We start from the raw sequence: 18,158 nt of genomic DNA on the forward strand, positions 1-18,158 counted from the left end.
TAACTTTTTTTTGGTTAACCACGGGTGGTGGGCCCTCCCCTTGGATTTTTTCTTTCTCATTGGAATGTATATATTCTATGTATTCTGAAATATCCCTTTAAATGTCTGCCACTGAACTGCTATTGACATATCCCTTGACCTCATTTGCCAGTTCACTTCAGCTAGTTCTACATTTATACCATCATAATTGCCCTTATTTAAGTTTAAAATACTAGTCTTGGACGTACCGGTTTCTCCCTCAAAATGAATGCAAAATTCAATCATACTCTGATCGCTGCTACCTAGGGGTGCCTTACTAGGAGGTTATCAATTAACCCTTTCTCACTGCTCAGTACCAGGTCTAGTATAGCCTGCTCTCCGGTTGGTTCCAGAATGTGCTGTTCTAAGAAGCTATCCTGAAAACATTCTATGAACTCTTCAGCTAGGCTCCCTTTGCTTGTCTGATATTCCCAGTCTATATGTAGATTAAAACCCTCCCATAATTATTGCTGTACCTTTCTGGCAAGCTCTCATTATCTACTCTGTCCTACTGTCCTACCAAACCCAACATAAAGCTCCAACACTAAAACCAATGACCAAAGCCAATGACCAAAACCCAACACCAAAACCCACCACCAAAGCCCAACGCCAACACCCCAATACCCACCACCAACACCCCAACACCAACACCCACCATTAAACCCCAACACCAAAAATCAACAACCCAAAACCAAACACTTGAACACCAAAACAAAAACAGAATTACCTGGAAAAACTCAGCAGGTCTGGCAGCATCGGCGGAGAAGAAAAGAGTTGACGTTTCGAGTCCTCATGACCCTTCGGCAGAACACCAACACCGACTTTAATACTAAATAGTGGGCAGCAATATACTTACCTTTGGCTTTGATGGCCAAGATACACAAGAGTCTGATTTTTAATTCCATTGACTCTAATCTCGCCTGTTTACCGGCACCGCCTGCAATTCTGCAGTGACATCTTTAGAACCTCGTTTAACACCGTGGAGAATCTTTAATCTTCAGCCCCTGGGTGAAAGTTTGGCCCCTCTGCACTTGCACATGGGGCCCCGCCATCTTGAGTTCAACTATCAACCTAATCCTAACCCTAATTCTCAAACAGCGTTTAGAAAGTTCCCGCGGATCTCCTGCACCTTATAAACCACACATTGTTCCCACACTCAGTCTGCGGCCCGTTTACTGAATTAACTGGAGCTCCCCACCCATTGCCGGAGCCAGGCGGTGTGTAAAAACTGTGGGCGATGGACAGCACATGAGCTGAGTGCAAGACACACGCGGTTTCTTCACTGCTGCCCTCTAACCTGTCCGGGCGCTGGAGTTTCCTCCACCCTTTTCTGTAGCCCACGGGAAGCCACCGCTCCCTGACATCCAGATTGAATAGAATGGAAGCTGCTCAAAAACCTGTTGCTGACAGTCTCGGGAATGTTGCAACAAGAACTGAAAATGCTGGGAAAACTCAGCAGACCCGTGAAGAGAGAAACAGGAGTTAACGTTTCGAGCCTGTGTGACCCTTCTTCAGGTCATATTGGACTCGAAACGTTGGCTCTGTTTCTCTCTCCGCAGATGCTGTCAGACCTGCTGAGACTTTCCAGCACTTTCTGTTTTTATTTCAGTTTTCCGGCATCCGCAGTATTTTGCTTTTATCGGGAATGTTGGGTTTATTTGATTCTCAGCGACCCACAGGAATGAATTACTGCCAGGCGGCGCTTGATTGTTATTCTGCAAAATCCTAACCTTCGCTCCCATTGTGTAAACACGTACACTTTCCTCTTGCAACATTAGACAGATTTCTCCCTTTCAGATTTTCTACTTCATTGAGTTCTCGTTTTTCCCTTTCAGTGATGATGCCGCCGGCATTGGCCGTTCATTCTCAGCACGTCCACCGTCCCTCGGCACCTTTCACAGCCTGACTACCAATCCCATCTCTCCATCAATCTCCCTCTCTCTGTCACTCTCAATAACAAAATAGGAGCAGGAGTAGACCATTCGGCCCGTCAAGACTGCTCCTCCATTCAATGCCATCATGGCTGATCTTGGGCTTCAACTCCACTTTCCCCCCTGTACCCTCCCACCACCCCACCCCTATTCCTTAAACCCCTGGGAGATCAAAATTCTGTCTACCCCAGCCTTAAGTGTATTCAATGATGGAGCATCCACAACCCCCTGGACTAGAGATTTCCAAAGATTCACAACCCTTTGAGTGAAGTAATTTCTCAGCATCAGAGTCCTGAGACCGTGCCTCCTTGTTTTAGATTCCCCGACCAGGGGAAACAATCTCTATGCCTACCCTGGGAAACAATCTCTATGCCTACCCTGGGAAACAATCTCTATGCCTACCCTGGGAAACAATCTCTATATCTATCCTGGGAAACAATCTCTGTGTCTACCCTGTCGAGCCCCTTCAAAATTTTGTAAGTTTCAATTTGATTCTTCTAAACTGCAGAGAGTATAAACCCAGTTTACTCAGCCTCTCATCAATGGACAGCCCCCTCATCTCAGGGAACAGTTTCTGCCTCTACCTCTCTCTCTCTACCCCACTCTCTCCATCTCTCTCTCTCTCTCTGGCTCTACAACTCTCTCTCTCTCTATCTCTGCCCTGCTCTCTGTCTATTATATGTTCAGGTTTGAATGTGAATTCTTTGTAACTCTGTTATAAGCTTGTGACAGTTTAAACTGTAATTAAAATTTTAGATCATGTTTTATGTAAATGATTAAAAATGTTCAGCACAGCGGGATTTGTTGCACTGAGCTCCTGTAATCCGGATTAGATTGATCTCTGGATAATCTGGCCCACATTTTTGAAGAGTTATTTGCAGGACCAGTGCTCCCTTCAATGTCCCAAAGTGTCCTCATATTAGGTTCTGTTCCAATAGTTCCAGGTTCGCATAAAACTGGTGCCCATTTATTTTGCTTCCAAATGGGATCAGTTTTATCATCCGATTCTCTAACTCAAGCATTTCTCTCTCTCTCTCTCTCCAGAACTTCTTGTTGCCTGGGTTCAGGGTAGCCGTGACTTCATTGGAATTAGAGCCACCAAACTGGCAGCCACAGACTTAGTATTGGGAGGGGTCTGAGCACCTGTACCCCTCCTAGATCACCTCCTGCCCCTCAAACCCCTCAATGTCACTTCCTCGGTTTACTCCTCACTATACCAACTGCAGTCCACAGGGGAATTTGCAAAATCTCTTTAAAACATGACATATATCCACGGGGCAACCCTCGTGCCTAAATACAGTATTTATAGGGATTTATAGGGACAGTATTTAAGTTAAATGTGGTATCTGCAGAGTAATTATAATATATGCTAGGTGTTTAGTTTCTATATGTAAAATACAAGAAAGGATAAACAAACTGTACATGGTAAATACCTTATGCACATGATAAATATAATATATAATACCTATAGCTAAATACAGCATATATAGGGTAAACATACATTATCCATAGGATAAATATTGTGTCTATTGCACATGGGAGTCAAACAATTATATTTTTCAGGAGAAATAATGTTATAGGTCTAACTGACTCTGGCTGTACTTGCCATGAATGTTTATATCTCTGACCAGGTCATTTGACCCGGCTGCTCTATGCCGGTGTTTCTGTTCCACATGAGCCTCTTCCCACCCCTCCTCATTTCACCCTATCAGCATATTCTTCTATTCCTTTCTCCCTCATGTAAATGTTCAGCTTCCCCTAAATTCACCTGTCATGAGTTCCACTTTCTCACCATTAAAGAAACACTGGCATGGTAATTGGCCGGGTTGGATCTGTCTTGCTTTTTGTGTACAGGAAATACCTGGACAATTTTGCATATTGCCAGTTAGATGCCAGTGTTGTAGCTGTACCGGAACAGCTCGGCTATGGGCGCAGCTAATTCTGGAGCACAAGTCTTCAGTACTGTTGCTGGAATATTGTCAGGGCTCATAGCCTTCATAGTATCCAATGCCTTCAGCTGTTGCTTGATATCACATGAAATGAATTGAATTGGCTGAAGACTGGCATCTGTGATGCTGGGGACCTCAGGAGTTGGCCGATTTTGAAAGGAAAGGTGAAAGGTGTGGAACAGGGTGAAATACTGGTAGGATAGAGGGTAAGCAACACTATCTACACAAAGGCAGTGAGTAGAACTTCTGTGGAAATTTCCTGCTCTTGTGCCATAACCTTTGTCATTTTTATGGTTTCCCCAATCAGGCAGGGGAAGCCCCACTAAAATTCCAGGTGAATATAAGAGTGTATCTGCAGGATAAATATGACAGGAGATAGCTTCCGCTAATGTCATCACTGTAATGTCAATGGAAGATCAGTGGATAACTTGGAGAAATAGCATAAATGGCTGTTTCTTGTTATTTACACCAGAATTCTGCTGACCTGCTGCTGAATTTAAGACAGTTAATCAATGGAATCTTGTAAAAATTTAAGCTTGGATAAATGGCATTGAAAACACAAATTTTCAACATAAATATAGTAACCATAAATATCTTAATATTCATGGCAAACCATTGAGTACAGTATCTGCAGAGTACATGCAGTCTCAAAATTATAAAGCAAGATAAGAACTTGTATTTATGTAGCATCTTTCACAACTACAAGACATTCAATAGAATGCTTTTGAAGAGTAGTCCCTGATGTAATGTAAGGAAACATTATATAATACATATGCATACCTACAAGGTAAATACAGTATTTTCAGGGTAAATAAGTATTAACAGATATAATTACAGTATCTATAAAATAAATACAGAACAAACATGTTAAATATAGTATTGATCAGATAAACCAAGCTGTAGAATGCACAGTTTTTGTTGGGCAAATGCTACTGTTTATTTCTATAGTGGGAAATCAGTTCACATAGTGAATGCAGATTCAGAGTAAATACAGGGTCTTCAAGGTAAATATAACATGTAAAATAAATACAGTATCTACCACATAAATGTGGTACCTGTCAGGTAAATGCAGCAGAACCAATAATGTGCTGTTTGACAGCTGTGACATTGCTGAGCATTGAACACTAGTTCATCAGCCCCCACTGGATATTATACTCTATAACGCACTGTGGCAGCTGCTGTGATACTTAAAATATGTCCATGCTGTAAACTAAACTCAGTGAGACCTCCCAAAAAATGATTATGAAGTCATAGTCACATAATGATCACAGCACTCCATATAAAACTGGTTCTACAATGGGTATACACTCACCATGTTGACTCCTATCTTTAAAGGTCAGCTAATCATTTTTTGTGCTTTTTCCAAATCCTTTTCATCTCCAGATCTGGACAAGAGGGTTCGGGTATGCAAAGCAGGTTTGTTGTAGTTTAGCTGAACAAGTAAGCCTCAGCCTTTTTGCTGCTGCCTGTGCATATGAACAACTACATCTTATGTGGAAGCTATGATTCTCTAAGGCTATGATAGAACTTATCAGTGTTTGCCACCAGACCAGGCAATCACTGAAGACGGAGACAGTTCTGACATTAGCTAACAAAGTGACTGTTTCCTTCAATGTTAAAGTTAATAAGTCTTCCCCAGCTACAATAAGAGATTTTAATGTCACATCACTCATTCTGCAATACACTGCTCAGTGATGATCATTTTCATCTTGTGAAAGAGACCTGTTTGACTGTACTTCCGAGTGACTACAGGGAGAAGCCACCTCCTTTATGAGTGAGGCACTTTGTGCCAGTCTGGAAGGGACTGGATAAGTGGGTGAGGAAAGAGAGAAAGAAAGTAAAGCAAATTATGATACCAGCTACGGATTTGGAGACAGCCACCAATCTGCCCAAATCCCATACCATTGTCTCTGGGCCAAGAATCTCTAGGCCCCTGTCCTTGGCAGAAATTAAGAATTGAAGATTAGGTAACTTCCATTTGGTCTACACATGCTGACACCTGTTATGTACAACCCTGTTCTGTAAGAAGATAGAGCCAGGAAACATGTTTGAAAAGTTAATAATTAAAAATGAAAGGAAAGATGATTCCCAAGGTAGGGGTCACCTTATGTGAATCTGTGAACATGCGGATGCCTTGTGTTGACAGCATAAATGCTGTTTGGTGCTTGCCTCATTTAATAGGATGGAAGCCAAAGTCATTGTTTTGGCAGCTTTGTAGAGTGTCCTAAGGAGTTATGAAGACACCCACACATTCAGAAAAATACGTTTGAAAAATTAATCATTAGTGGTCCGAGCACAGCACATTGTCCCTCAATGACTCTCCCCAAGCTTACAGTGAAGACTGGTAAAAGACTTCATAAAGCAATATTGTAAAATGGAACAAAATATGAGCACAGTTACTTTGGCAAATGTTCTAAGATCAAGGAACTATTTCCTCCCTGGAGCAGCTTGGAAGTGAGCATTCCCCTGGCAGGATGCACACAGGGTAAATACGGTATGTACAGAAAAGCACAGAATGTGCGGGATATAAAGTTTGTGTAGTAACAGTATTTATATGGCTGGTCCAGTTCAGTTTCTGGTCAATGATAACACCCCAGGATGTTGATAGTGGGGGATTCATTGATGGAAATGCCATTGAATGTCAAGGGGATATATTGAAAGCTAAAATTTATATTTGAACTATAACAGAGTCTAGGCTAATGGGAACAGGCGGGAAAGTGGAGTTGAGGCCAAGGTCAGACCAGTCATGATTTTATTTAATGGTGGAGCAAGCACAAGGGGAAAAGGGCTTATTCCTGCTCCTATTTCTTAAGTTCTTATATTATTATTAGGCAAAGTCAACATGGTTTCACAAAAGAGAAATCCTGTTTGACAAATTTGGAGGAGTTTTTGAGAATGAAACTAACAGGGTAGATAAAGGGGAACCAGTGGATGTAGTATATTTGGATTTTTCAAAAAGCATTTGATAAGTACCACATAAAAGGTTTTTGAAAAAGATAAGGGCTCATGAGTTGGGGATTATAGATTAGTGTGGACAGATGATTAGTTAAAGGACAGAAACAGAGTAGGAATAAAAGGATCATTTTTAAATAGGCAGGCTGCTACTAGGACACAGGACCAGTGCTGGAACCTCAGATATTAAGAATATATATTAATTAAGTGGCCAAGTGTAATATATACAAGGTTGCTGACAATATAAATAAGGTGAAAAAGTAAGCCGTAAGAAGGACACAAAGAGTTTGCAAAGAAATATACAGTAGATAGGTAAGTGGGCAAGAAGGTGGCTGATGGAATATTATATGGGAAAATATAGGCAGGAAGAATAGAAAAATCTGAATATTTATTAAATGGTGAGAAACCATTAAATGTTGATATTCAGAGGGATTTGGGCGTCCTTGTACAAGAAACACAGGACATTAACATGAAGGTGCAATGAGCAATTAGGAAGGGTAATGGTATATTGGACTTTAATGAAGGAGAGTGGAGTACAAGAGCAAGGAAGTCTTGCTGCAATTGTTAGAACTCTGATGAGACCACACCTGGAGTACTGTGTACAGTTTTGGTCTCTGCCTTAAGAGGAGGTGCAAAGAAAGTTTACTAGATTGATTCCTGGGTTGAGAGGGCTGTCCTATTAGGAGAAGGTGAATAGAATGGGCCTATACTGCATTGAGTTCAGAAGAATGAGAAGTGACCTCATTGAAACATATAAGATTGTGAGAGAGCTGGACTGGGTAAATGCTGACAAGTTATTTCCCCCTGGCTAGAGAGTCTAGATCTTGAGGTCACAGCCTCAGGATAAGGGGTCAGCTATTTTAGACTAAGATGAGGAAAAGTTTCTTCACTCAGAGGCTTTTGAATTTTGGAATGCTTTATCCCAGAAGATTATGAAAGCACAGTTGTTGAGTATTTTCAAGGCTCTAAGAGAATCAAAGGTTATGGGAATTGGATGGAAAGTGAAATTAAGGTCAAGGATCAGCCATGATCTTATAGAATGGCAGATCATGCTCAATGGGCAGATTGGCCTAATTTTGTTCCTATTTACTATGTTCTTTTAATGTTATGGCCTACTCCTTCTTGTATTTCTTATGATAACACATTTCTGATAATATCAGTGACACATCACGGTTTGCAGTCCACTACTATATTCAGGAGATCACCTAGGCACTTAAACCATGAGCGGAGTGAAGCAGAATGAGAGAAGAATAGACTTTATCGCATAATGGGCTTCCCCAGGGTGCAAGGTGCCACAGAGTACACCCACATTGCACTGCATGCTCCATTTCACCAGACTGGCAACTTTATCAATTGAAAGGGATTCCGCGCTCTCAATGTGCAGCTGGTTTGTGCCCACAGGCAATCTGTGTCTGATTTACTAGCAGCAGTCATGACTCATTCATCCAATACCAGCCCTCCATATCACCTTTATTTCAGCCTGCTGTCAGGTTACATGCTGGCTATTGTAAGAATCCTAGGAAATCCTTACTCTGGGAATGGGTGACAAGGGCTATCCTCTGCAGAAGAGGCACATGACTCCAGCTATGAACCCAGGCACAGCTGCAGAGCACGCCTAAAAAAAAACCCGCGGCACAGGAAACATAATTGAACAAACAACTTCTGTCCTCAAGCAACCCTGCACTTTCCAGAAGGATTTACTGTACACTCCTGAATGGGTTCTCAGATTGATCATTATCGGCAGTAGGAGACAGCAAACACCATGTATATCAGGAAGCACAGTAGCTTTGTTGAAGAGGTTGGTTTTGAAAAGCCTCTTAAAGGAGGAGTTTTGAAAGGCAAAGAGGTTTAGGGAGGGAATTCCAGAGCTTAAGAATTCAGCAACTGAAGGCATAGACACAATGGTGGAATGATTAAAACTGGAGATACTCAAGAGGCTAGAATTGAAGGAGCACAGGGATCTCTGAGGCTTGTGAAGCTTGAGGAGATTGGACAGATAGGGAGGGATAAGGCCTTGGAGAGATTTGAAAACAAGGATGGGAATTTTAAAATCGAGGCATTGCTTAACTGGGAGCCAATGTAGGTCATTGGTGATGGGCGATTGGGATTTGTGTGAGTTGGGTTACAGGCAGCAGAACTTTGGACAATCCCAAGTTTACAGAGGTAAGAAGATGTGAGACCAGCCAGGAATGCATTGAAATAGTCAAGTCTAGAGGTAACAAAGGCATGAAAGAGGGTTCCAGCAGCAGATGAACTAAGGGAGCATTGGAGTCTTAGTGATGGCAGTTACACGATCAAAAGCTCTTCTTGGGGTAAACTATGATACCGAGGCTGTGAACAGTGTAGTTTAGCCTCCGACAATTTCCAGAGAGAGGGATGGAGTCAGAGGCTGGGAAACAGAGTTTGTCATGAAACAATGATTTCAGTCTTCCCAATGTTTAATTAGAGAAAATTTCTGCTCATCCAACACTCAATGATGGACAAGCTGTCTAATAATTAAGAGGTGGAGAGAGGGGTGGTGGTAAAGTAGAACTGGGTGTCATTACCATACATGTGTAAGCTGATGCTGTATGTACCAGGCAAACACACTATGTAAAGGGCAAGCACATTGTGTAAAGCGTAAATTTAGCTCTTAAAAGTAAATTTAATATTTCCCTGTAGGCAAAATATGCATATATAAAATAAGCATTTGTAAATACTGCATAAATGCTTCAGGCATGTTAACCACATGTACAGCATATTCAGGATATATTAATTGACAAAATGTGCTTGGCATGTACAAGGGCAATACAGTATAAACAGGATCAATATATTATATACAGGTTTATTAGATTATATACAGGGTTAATACAACATTTACAGGGTTAATATATTATATATAGGGTTAATACAGTATGTATCGGTTTCACATACTATGTATGGGGAAATACGCGTATATTCTAATAAATCATATTCTGTACCAGATAAAAAGTGTCCACATGTCAAGTATATCAAGTACATGGTGATAGATGATGCGGCCTATAAATATCAAATTTACAGATAAATACGGTAGATACTGGATAACTACAGTACACATACAGGCTAACGCTGAAAGCACAGCTTGTAACAGGTAAATCCTGTGTGTGCAGGTTAACTGTTATATTATCTGGATAAAGAAGCGTTTTACCGTAAATATCGCGTGGCTACAATAAACATCCCATGTAGAATGGGATTCGAGTGTGCAAGCGGCTAACACATAGGAAGCTTCGGATTCATGCAGCATCTGAAGGTAATCCAGTAGATACTGAGTAAAAAGATCATGTGCAAGACACAAATAAAACAGGTAAGTTTATCATGTTCGGTCCTACGGCAGAATATAGAGATTAAATACAATTGACACCGTATAAATATAACATAAATTAAATACAATTTGTAGCGGATAGATGCAAGTTGTGTAGAGTAAGTACAATAGGTGAACAGGAATTGCAGTTTGCACCGGGTATAGAAGGTAGAACGTATTCTGGATAAATACAAAATCCAATGGATCAAGGGTTAATTTATTACGTACAGAGAAAACCGGCGTCAATTGAGGAGATACGGAATACATCGATACAACAGGGTAAACACCCGGTGATAAATACAGTCAGTGCGTGGTCAGGGGATTCAAGAAGGGTAAATACCCAATGTACAGGGTAAATACCGGGTACCGGGGTAAATACACAATAAACAGGGTAAATACCGGGTCATGGGGTAAATACAGGGCTTGTACCGGATGCGGCTTCACAGGGTAAAAAACCCGGGGGTAAATCCAGTTATTGTAAAGCAAAAACGAACGCGCGGCTTCATCACAAACACGTTGACTCTGTTTCCCTCTCCACGGATGCTGCCTGACAGCCTGAGCATTTCCTCAGTTTCTGTGTATCCTCCAGTATCTTGCGTTGGTTTTTTTGTTTGAATTTATAAGAGGTGCAGGGGGTGCGGGATTAATGTGGAATTTAGGATTTATAGGCTAAACAAACAAAGCACGGGGTAAATATAATTCATTGAGGGGTAAATATTGCGCAGTACAAGTGCAACTTGTTCGGGTAAATACGGCACCGCCGGGGCTTTGACACGACGCAAATGCACAAATCTGAGGCTTTTTGTTTGATTCCATAAATATAAAACTCGCGGAAAATTTCCTCCTTTATAAAGTGGGGGAAAAAGCAGCCAACAGAGCCTGTCATCATCCTGTGTGTTGGAACGAGGGAGATGAATCATTAGCAACACTTCAATTCTCAAAATCGTTTAAGATTAACTTTAAAAAAATAATAATCCGCTGGGCGTTCAGAGTATGTGGGATGAGGAATGGGGTGGTGAGGGGGTGAGGGGGTGGGTGGGTTGGGGGGAAATGAAGGGGAATCCGGGGCTGGAGGTGCTCTCTGCCCCCGTTTCTGGGCTCTGTGCTGGTCGAATGTGCACACAGGCGAGTGCGGGGTGTGACAGATGGTCAGCCCGGGGTCCCCAGGGAGACTGATCGCTCCGAATGCAGGCGGATGTCAATCAGTGCGTCTCATGTGATGTCTGCTGCCAATGACGTGCTACCATATGGCCTGGCATCGGAGCTGGTACCGCAGTTTGGTGGAGGTGCCACTCTCCTCTTGTCGATAGATTGGTGATGAGCAGCTTCGCAAGACGCCCAGTACCTTAACAAACCAGCTAATCCCAGAAGGTGCCACAGTGAACAATGAGATAAAGCTCGGCTCGGTTCGGCTCGGTAAGATTCCTTGGCAGGGCCAGGGTTACTGAGAAATTTAGTTCACTGTTGTGTTCAGCTGGAGGATGTACAGGGAGGGTGGAGGTGGGGGTGTGGGGGTGGGGGTGGGCATATGCCTGAACCCTTCAGTAAACTTGTCTCCTTTATCTCTAAATCTTTAAATAAAATGATCATTCTAAGGGTATACTGTGGTTATAAATGGATTGTGGGCAAGCGGCGGGGTAGAACTGCGAATGGTTTAAAGGAAGACAGTTCGGAGTCCAGATTTTTCACAAGTGCCCAGCCCCGTAATCAGGCGGAACCTTCTCCCGCAACACCTCCACTCCAGGATTTTTAATTAAAAAAGAAAATATATATTTAAAAAAAAAAATAAGTTCCCAAGTTTCTCACGAATGAAGTTGAGCAAATTTCACAAAATCAGCTATCTCCGTGCGGGCGGATGTGCTCCCAGATAAAGAAGCGAAGCGGGAGGCGAGATCACCCCTCATTCCTCGGGGTGAATTCAATCTCCCAATTCTTCCACTGTTTACAGGAGGAAACATGACCCATCATTATATTTCCGAATGTAGCGAACCCCAGGCGTGGACACGTTGAAACTGTACAAAACACACCCTGGGTCTAGAGAGCGAGTATTTCATTTCAGCTTCACTGGCGAAATGAAATATTAAAACTGCCCAATGCAGGTTTGCAGAAAAGCTGAACAGAATGCGATAGAAATATTTCCAATCCTTGGAATTATAAATTCCCCTGATAATGTTTCGAATTTAAAGGCAGGTTCCTTGACCCGGGGAGGCTGGTTAAAGTTAGCTCTGGACAGGAGGGGCTGGGAGCGAAGCACAATCTTCACAATCCATCTTATTCTCTCCCTTTCCTTTGAGCGTTTATCCTTTTTAACCAGAGAAAGAGCGGCCGGGTGGATCCGGGGACCAGCCGGGTGGATCCGGGGTCCAGCCGGGTGGTAGAAAGTGGGCACCCTTAGCCACCGTCCTGCCATTGAGAGGTCAGTGTGGTGTAACGGAACTCGGGCGGACTGCCCGGCGCATTGCCCGCCACTGCCCTGCAGACATCGGCCACCGTTTCAAGCCCTGAGATGGGTCTTTTCTAACAAGTTTAGCTGGTCCCTGGCCAGAGGGGCCTGTGAGGGTGCAGGGCCCGGCCTGTCTGCTGTGGGTAAAGCGGCTGTGAAAGTCCTGGGAAAGTTTAATCCCAAACCCGGTGTCAGTGAGGTTTGGACACGGCTCATGTCCTCGTTTTTTGCGCTAATCCGGCGAATATTAATCTGGCGGGTGAACGGGTCGGAGCGTTGAACACAATTTTAAAACTGTCTTTTCACTCTCCATTTCACAGCCACGATGTTGACCAGACTGTTCAGCGACTCGACTCTCATCCCCGAGGTTCAGAAATACGCGAGCTGGGCGGATGACAGTGAGAGCGACGAGGAGAAGGTCAGAGAGGAGAGGAACAGCGAGAGCTGTGACCCTCAGGACAGCCAAGCCGAGGACTCGCTGAGCGTGGCCCCGGACAACGAGGAAGTGGAGACGGGGATGGAGGAGGAGGACGACGAGGAAGAGGAAGAGGTTGATGAGGAGAACGGGACCAGACCCAGGAAACGTGGCCCCAAGCGGAGGAAAATGACCAAGGCCAGGCTGGAACGTTTCAAACTGAGGCGGCAGAAAGCCAACACCCGGGAGAGGAACCGCATGCACGACTTGAACTCGGCGCTGGACAATCTCCGGAAAGTTGTCCCTTGCTACTCCAAGACACAGAAACTTTCCAAAATAGAAACGCTGCGGCTGGCGAAGAACTACATCTGGGCTCTGTCCGAGATCCTGAGGTCCGGCAAGAGGCCGGACCTGGTGTCCTACGTGCAGACTTTGTGCAAAGGGCTGTCCCAGCCCACCACCAACCTGGTGGCCGGCTGCCTGCAGCTCAACTCGCGGAGTTTCCTGGCCGAGCAGAGGCAGGAGGCCGGGCGCCTGCAGCCGCCCAATTCCTCATTCGCCATGCACCCTTACCCCTACCAGTGCCCCCGCCTGCCCAGTCCCCAGTGCCAGGCTGGGTCAGTCAGCGCCAGCCACCCGCTCCGCTCCCACCCTTACTGCACCAACTACGACCACCTGTACGGGAACGCGTCCCCCGAGTACGCCAGCTCGGAGCTCGAGGGGCCCCTGAGCCCCTCACTTTGCACTAATGGCACTTACCCCATGAAGGCGGAATCGTCCCCCGACCACGACAAGAACTATCATTACACCATGCACTACTCAGCCTTGCCCAGCTCCCGCGGCCCGGGGCACGGGCTGCTATTCAGCTCCCCTGGACTTCGGACCGGACTCCACTCCGAAAACCTCGTGTCCTACGACACGCACATGCACCACGACAGGACTCCCGTTTACGAAGAGCTGAACGCTTTTTTCCACAATTAACCGTACAGAACACAAAGTTGCAACTCACAAACCAACCAACAAACAAACAAAAAAACCCCTTTCGATACAGACGAGCAACGGATGTGACTGAAATGAACGAATAGCCCTTTCCTCCGGCGGCAGCGTCCAAACTCTCTCCACCTCCCCACCACCTCCCTACACCCCCCAAACCCAACCCCAAACTGAAACCCACCCTGAGAGAAGGAGAGTGACAAGAAGCCGGGGGCTCCGGACACCCCTCCCGCCCACCCAAACGTGTTCCCAGTTCAACCCAAAAGCCATGGACCCGGTGCGAGACCAGACAGACAGACAGATACTTGCCTGTGCGCAGGGATGTTGGGTGTCCGAGGGCCCGATGCTACCTTCATTCTGTCACTCCCTCCAATTGCATCGCTGATCTCTGTATACATTTTATTGCTGGATATTTCGCTGTTCCTGGCGTCCACTTGCTCAGCTACATTGGAGCCGTGGACAGTGAAGCGGACAATCTCCCCCCACCCCCCCAGTGAAAGCAATAACGGAAATCTATGCAAGTAGAAATTAAAATACAGACGATTCCGTCTGATGGACCCTCACTCGGAACAGACTCGAAGGGCCTGAATGGCCTCCTCCTGTTCCTGTGTAACTTGGACCAATCAGCGTTTACATTGGTTCCCGAACCGTGAACTCTTTAATTAGGAAACTCGTGCATTGTCTCTCGGTAATTCGTCTTTCAAGGTCATTTCTTCCGATACTTAAAAAAAAAAACAAATTCTATTTATTTTCCAGGAACTACCACAAAATTTTCTAAGTGTGAAAAGACGACTTTTGTTACGAATTCTTTCGTTTTGTAAAATGTTTGAAGAGAAAAATCTCTGATTATGCAAAAGGCAACATTTAAAAAAAAACAAGTGGAACTTTTTCCTATGGTCCCTGTGCGCGAAAACCCCGAAACATTTATTGCAACTCATTCTGTTTTTAGCAACTTTAAACAAAATGAACTGTTTCTCATCATTCCGCTTTCTTTCGATGATATGACCCGTGGGACTTGTCCGTGAAACTGTAAACCTCCCCTTAGGTAACCTTTAGCCATGGGCACCTCTCTTGCGTTAGAGAGGGACAAGTGGGCAGACAGCTTCTGGGGAAACCAAGTCCCACATCAAACACGGGCCAAGGGTTAGGAGGCAGCTCCGAATGAACAACCTCCCTTGAAAATATCCTCGCTCTAAACCTTCCCCCTGATCTCCGCATCTTTCATTTTACAGACTTTCTCAGGAGCCTTTAAAACCGCCCACTCTCCATTTAAATTCTGGGACATTGCATTGGTCTAACTCTTCAGATTTGAACTTTTAATCAACTGGATGGTAACAGGGGCGAAATATTGTCGGTGCCGAGATACCAGGTTCGAGATTCCGCTTAAATCACAGTCTTGTCTCTATCAATCGTTAAGAAGTCAGACTATCAGAGGCTGGGCTCGGGCTGCTGGTGTGAGCTGCTGGGGTTTAACCCGGCTCTGTTGGGAGATGGTGTGAGCTGATGGAAGAGTGTGTAGCCCCTTACCTGAGCCTCAGAGTGGTTCCTGAAATGCCTGAGCGGTTACTTTAATTTAGCGTTATAGTAATAATAATAATTATTATATGATTATATAATAATTATAATAATAATTAGACACTTGAATGAGAAAGGCTTTTCCGGAACCCAGTGAAATTAGAGCCCAATTTAAGCACAAGGTGAAATCGGTCAGTGTCGGACATTCGCAAAAACCCAGAACCAGCCCAAGGCAACCCAGAATGAGATGAACAGAACAAAAAACCCTGGGCACCTGTACCCGGGATGGTCAACAAAACCCCGGTTACAGCGTCAGGGCAAAGGGAGAGAGAGGGGAGCAGTTTATGTGAGAGAGGGCTCAGTGTGTGTGTGTGAGAGAGGGAGGGGTTGGTGTGTGTGAGAGAGGGAGGGGTTGATGTGTGTGAGAGAGGGGTCAGTGTGTGTGTGTGAGAGGGGTCAGTGTATGTGAGAGAGAGGGGTCAGTGTGTGTGAGAGAGGGGGCTCTGTGTATGAGAGAGGGGTCAGTGTGTGTGAGAGAGAGGGCTCAGTGTGTGTGTGAGAGAGGGGTCAGTGTGTGTGAGAGAGAGGGCTCAGTGTGTGTGAGAGAGAGGGCTCAGTGTGTGAGAGAGAGAGGGGTCAGTGTGTGTGAGAGAGAGGGGTCATTGTGTGTGAGAGAGGGGGCTCTGTGTGTGTGAGAGAGAGGGGTCAGTATGTGTGAGAGAGAATGGTCGGTGTGTGTGAGAGAGAATGGTCAATGTGTGTGAGAGGGGGGACAGTGTGTGACAGAGAGGGGGCAGTGTGTGGGAGAGAGAGGGATGAATGAGTGTGAGAGAGGGGTCAGTGTGTGTGTGAGGGTGTCAGTGTGTGGGAGAGAGGGTTGAGTGTGTGTGTGTGTGAGAGAGAGAGGGCAGTGTTTGAAAGAGGGGTCAGTGTGTGTGAGAGAGGGGTCAGTGTGTGTGAGGGGGTACAGTGTGTGTGAGAGAGGGGGCACAGTGTGTATGAGAGAGATGGCAGTGTGTGGGAGAGAGAGGGGTCAGTGTGTGTGAGAGAGGGGGCACAGTGTGTATGAGAGAGATGGCAGTGTGTGGGAGAGAGAGAGGTGAGTGAGTGTGTGGGAGAGAGAGAGGTGAGTGAGTGTGTGAGAGAGAGAGGTTAGTGTGTGTGTGAGAGGGGCCAGTGTCTATGTGAGAGAGGGGTCAGTGTGTGAGAGAGAGGGGTCAGTGTGTGTGTGAGAGGGGGCTCAGTGTGTGTGTGTGAGAGAGGGGTCAATGTGCGTGTGAGAGAGGGGTCAGTGTGTGTGTGAGAGAGGGGTCAGTGTCTGTGTGAAAGAGGGGCCAGTGTCTGTGTGAGAGGGGTCAGTGTGTGTGAGAGAGAGGGGTCAGTGTGTGTGTGAGAGAATGCTCAGCATGTGTGAGAGAGAGGGGTCAATGTGTGTGACAGAGAGGGGTCAGTGTGTGTGAGAGAGAGGGGTCAATGTGTGTGACAGAGAGGGGTCAGTGTGTGTGAGAGAGGGGTCAATACGTGTAAATGAGAAGCATCCGTTTGTGTGAGAGACAGAGGTCATTGTGTGTGAGAGAGAGGGGTCAGTGTGTGTGTGTCAGAGAGAGGGGTCGGTGTGTGTGTGAGAGAGAGGGGTCGGTGTGTGTCAGAGAGAGGGGTCGGTGTGTGTGTGTGAGAGAGGGGTCAGTGTGTGTGAAAGAGATGGGTCAGTATGTGTGTGAGAGAGAGGGGTCGGTGTGTGTGTGAGAGAGAGGGGTCAGTGCGTGTGAGAGAGAGGGATCAGTATGTGTGTGAGAGAGAGGGGTCAGTGTGTGTCAGAGAGAGGGGTCGGTGTGTGTGAGAGAGATGGGTCAGTATGTGTGTGAGAGAGAGGGGTCAGTGTGTGTCAGAGAGGGGTCGGTGTGTGTGTGTGAGAGAGGGGTCAGTGTGTGTGTGAGAGAGAGGGGTCAGTGTGTGTGAAAGAGATGGGTCAGTATGTGTGTGAGAGAGGGATGTCAGTGTATGTCAGAGAGAGGGGTCATGTTTGGGGGAAATAGCCAATGTCAGGGAGGGCATATGAGTGTGATGGGGGTCAGTCTGGGGGTGGGGGGTTCACTGTGCATTTAGTGGGCTGTATGGATGTGGGGGTCAACGTTGGGGAGGAGATCGGTGTAGTGGTGTTAGTGTGGGAGGGGGTCAGTGTGGGGGGGTCAGTGTGTGGGGTAACTGGGAAGAGTCAGTGTGGGGGGGATCAGTGTGGGAGGGGGTCATTGTAGGGTGTCTGTGTGGGGGTTGGGGTGGGGGTGTTCAGTGTGGGGTGTCAGTGTGGGGTGGGTTCAGTGTGGGAGTCAGAGTAGGGGAGGTCAGTGAGAGTGGGGTTAGTGTGGGGGATTCGTGTTTGGGGGGTCAGTGTGTGAGAGGGGTCAGTGTGGATGGTCAGTATGGGGGGTGTTAGTGTTGGGGGGATCAGTGTGGGGGGGGTCAGTGTCTGGGGGTCAGTGTGGGGGTGCCAATGTGGGGGGTGCAATATGGGGGTATTATTGTGGGGGTGTCAGTTTGGGGGATCAGTGTGGGAGGGGGTCAGTGTCAGGGGGGAAGTGTGGGGGAGTCATTGTGGGGGGTGCAATATGGGGGTATTATTGTG

The 18,158-nt window shown here is 45.8% G+C and overlaps 2 protein-coding genes across 4 annotated transcripts in view; both read left to right on the forward strand.

Annotated features, from left to right (window-relative positions):
- pgap3 (post-GPI attachment to proteins phospholipase 3) overlaps positions 1–18,158 on the forward strand; it is a 257,051-nt gene that overhangs the window by 137,575 nt on the left and 101,318 nt on the right. The window lies entirely within an intron of this gene.
- neurod2 (neuronal differentiation 2) lies at positions 11,344–14,744 on the forward strand. Of its 3 annotated transcripts, none has more exons than XM_078529540.1 (2): positions 11,344–11,585; positions 12,933–14,744. In XM_078529540.1, exon 2 carries the CDS (start codon positions 12,938–12,940, stop codon positions 14,006–14,008), a length of 1,071 nt encoding a protein of 356 aa, XP_078385666.1. In that variant the 5' UTR covers positions 11,344–11,585; positions 12,933–12,937; the 3' UTR covers positions 14,009–14,744. The 3 variants fall into 3 exon arrangements, with proteins under 3 accessions (XP_078385666.1, XP_078385668.1, XP_078385667.1); XM_078529542.1 differs by having other exon boundaries at positions 11,402–11,444; positions 12,933–14,738; XM_078529541.1 differs by lacking the exon at positions 11,344–11,585 and adding an exon at positions 12,273–12,585 and having other exon boundaries at positions 12,933–14,738.

The sequence above is a fragment of the Cetorhinus maximus genome, chromosome 25 (assembly GCF_964194155.1).
Source record: "Cetorhinus maximus chromosome 25, sCetMax3.hap1.1, whole genome shotgun sequence".
Taxonomy (NCBI): Eukaryota; Metazoa; Chordata; class Chondrichthyes; order Lamniformes; family Cetorhinidae; genus Cetorhinus; species Cetorhinus maximus.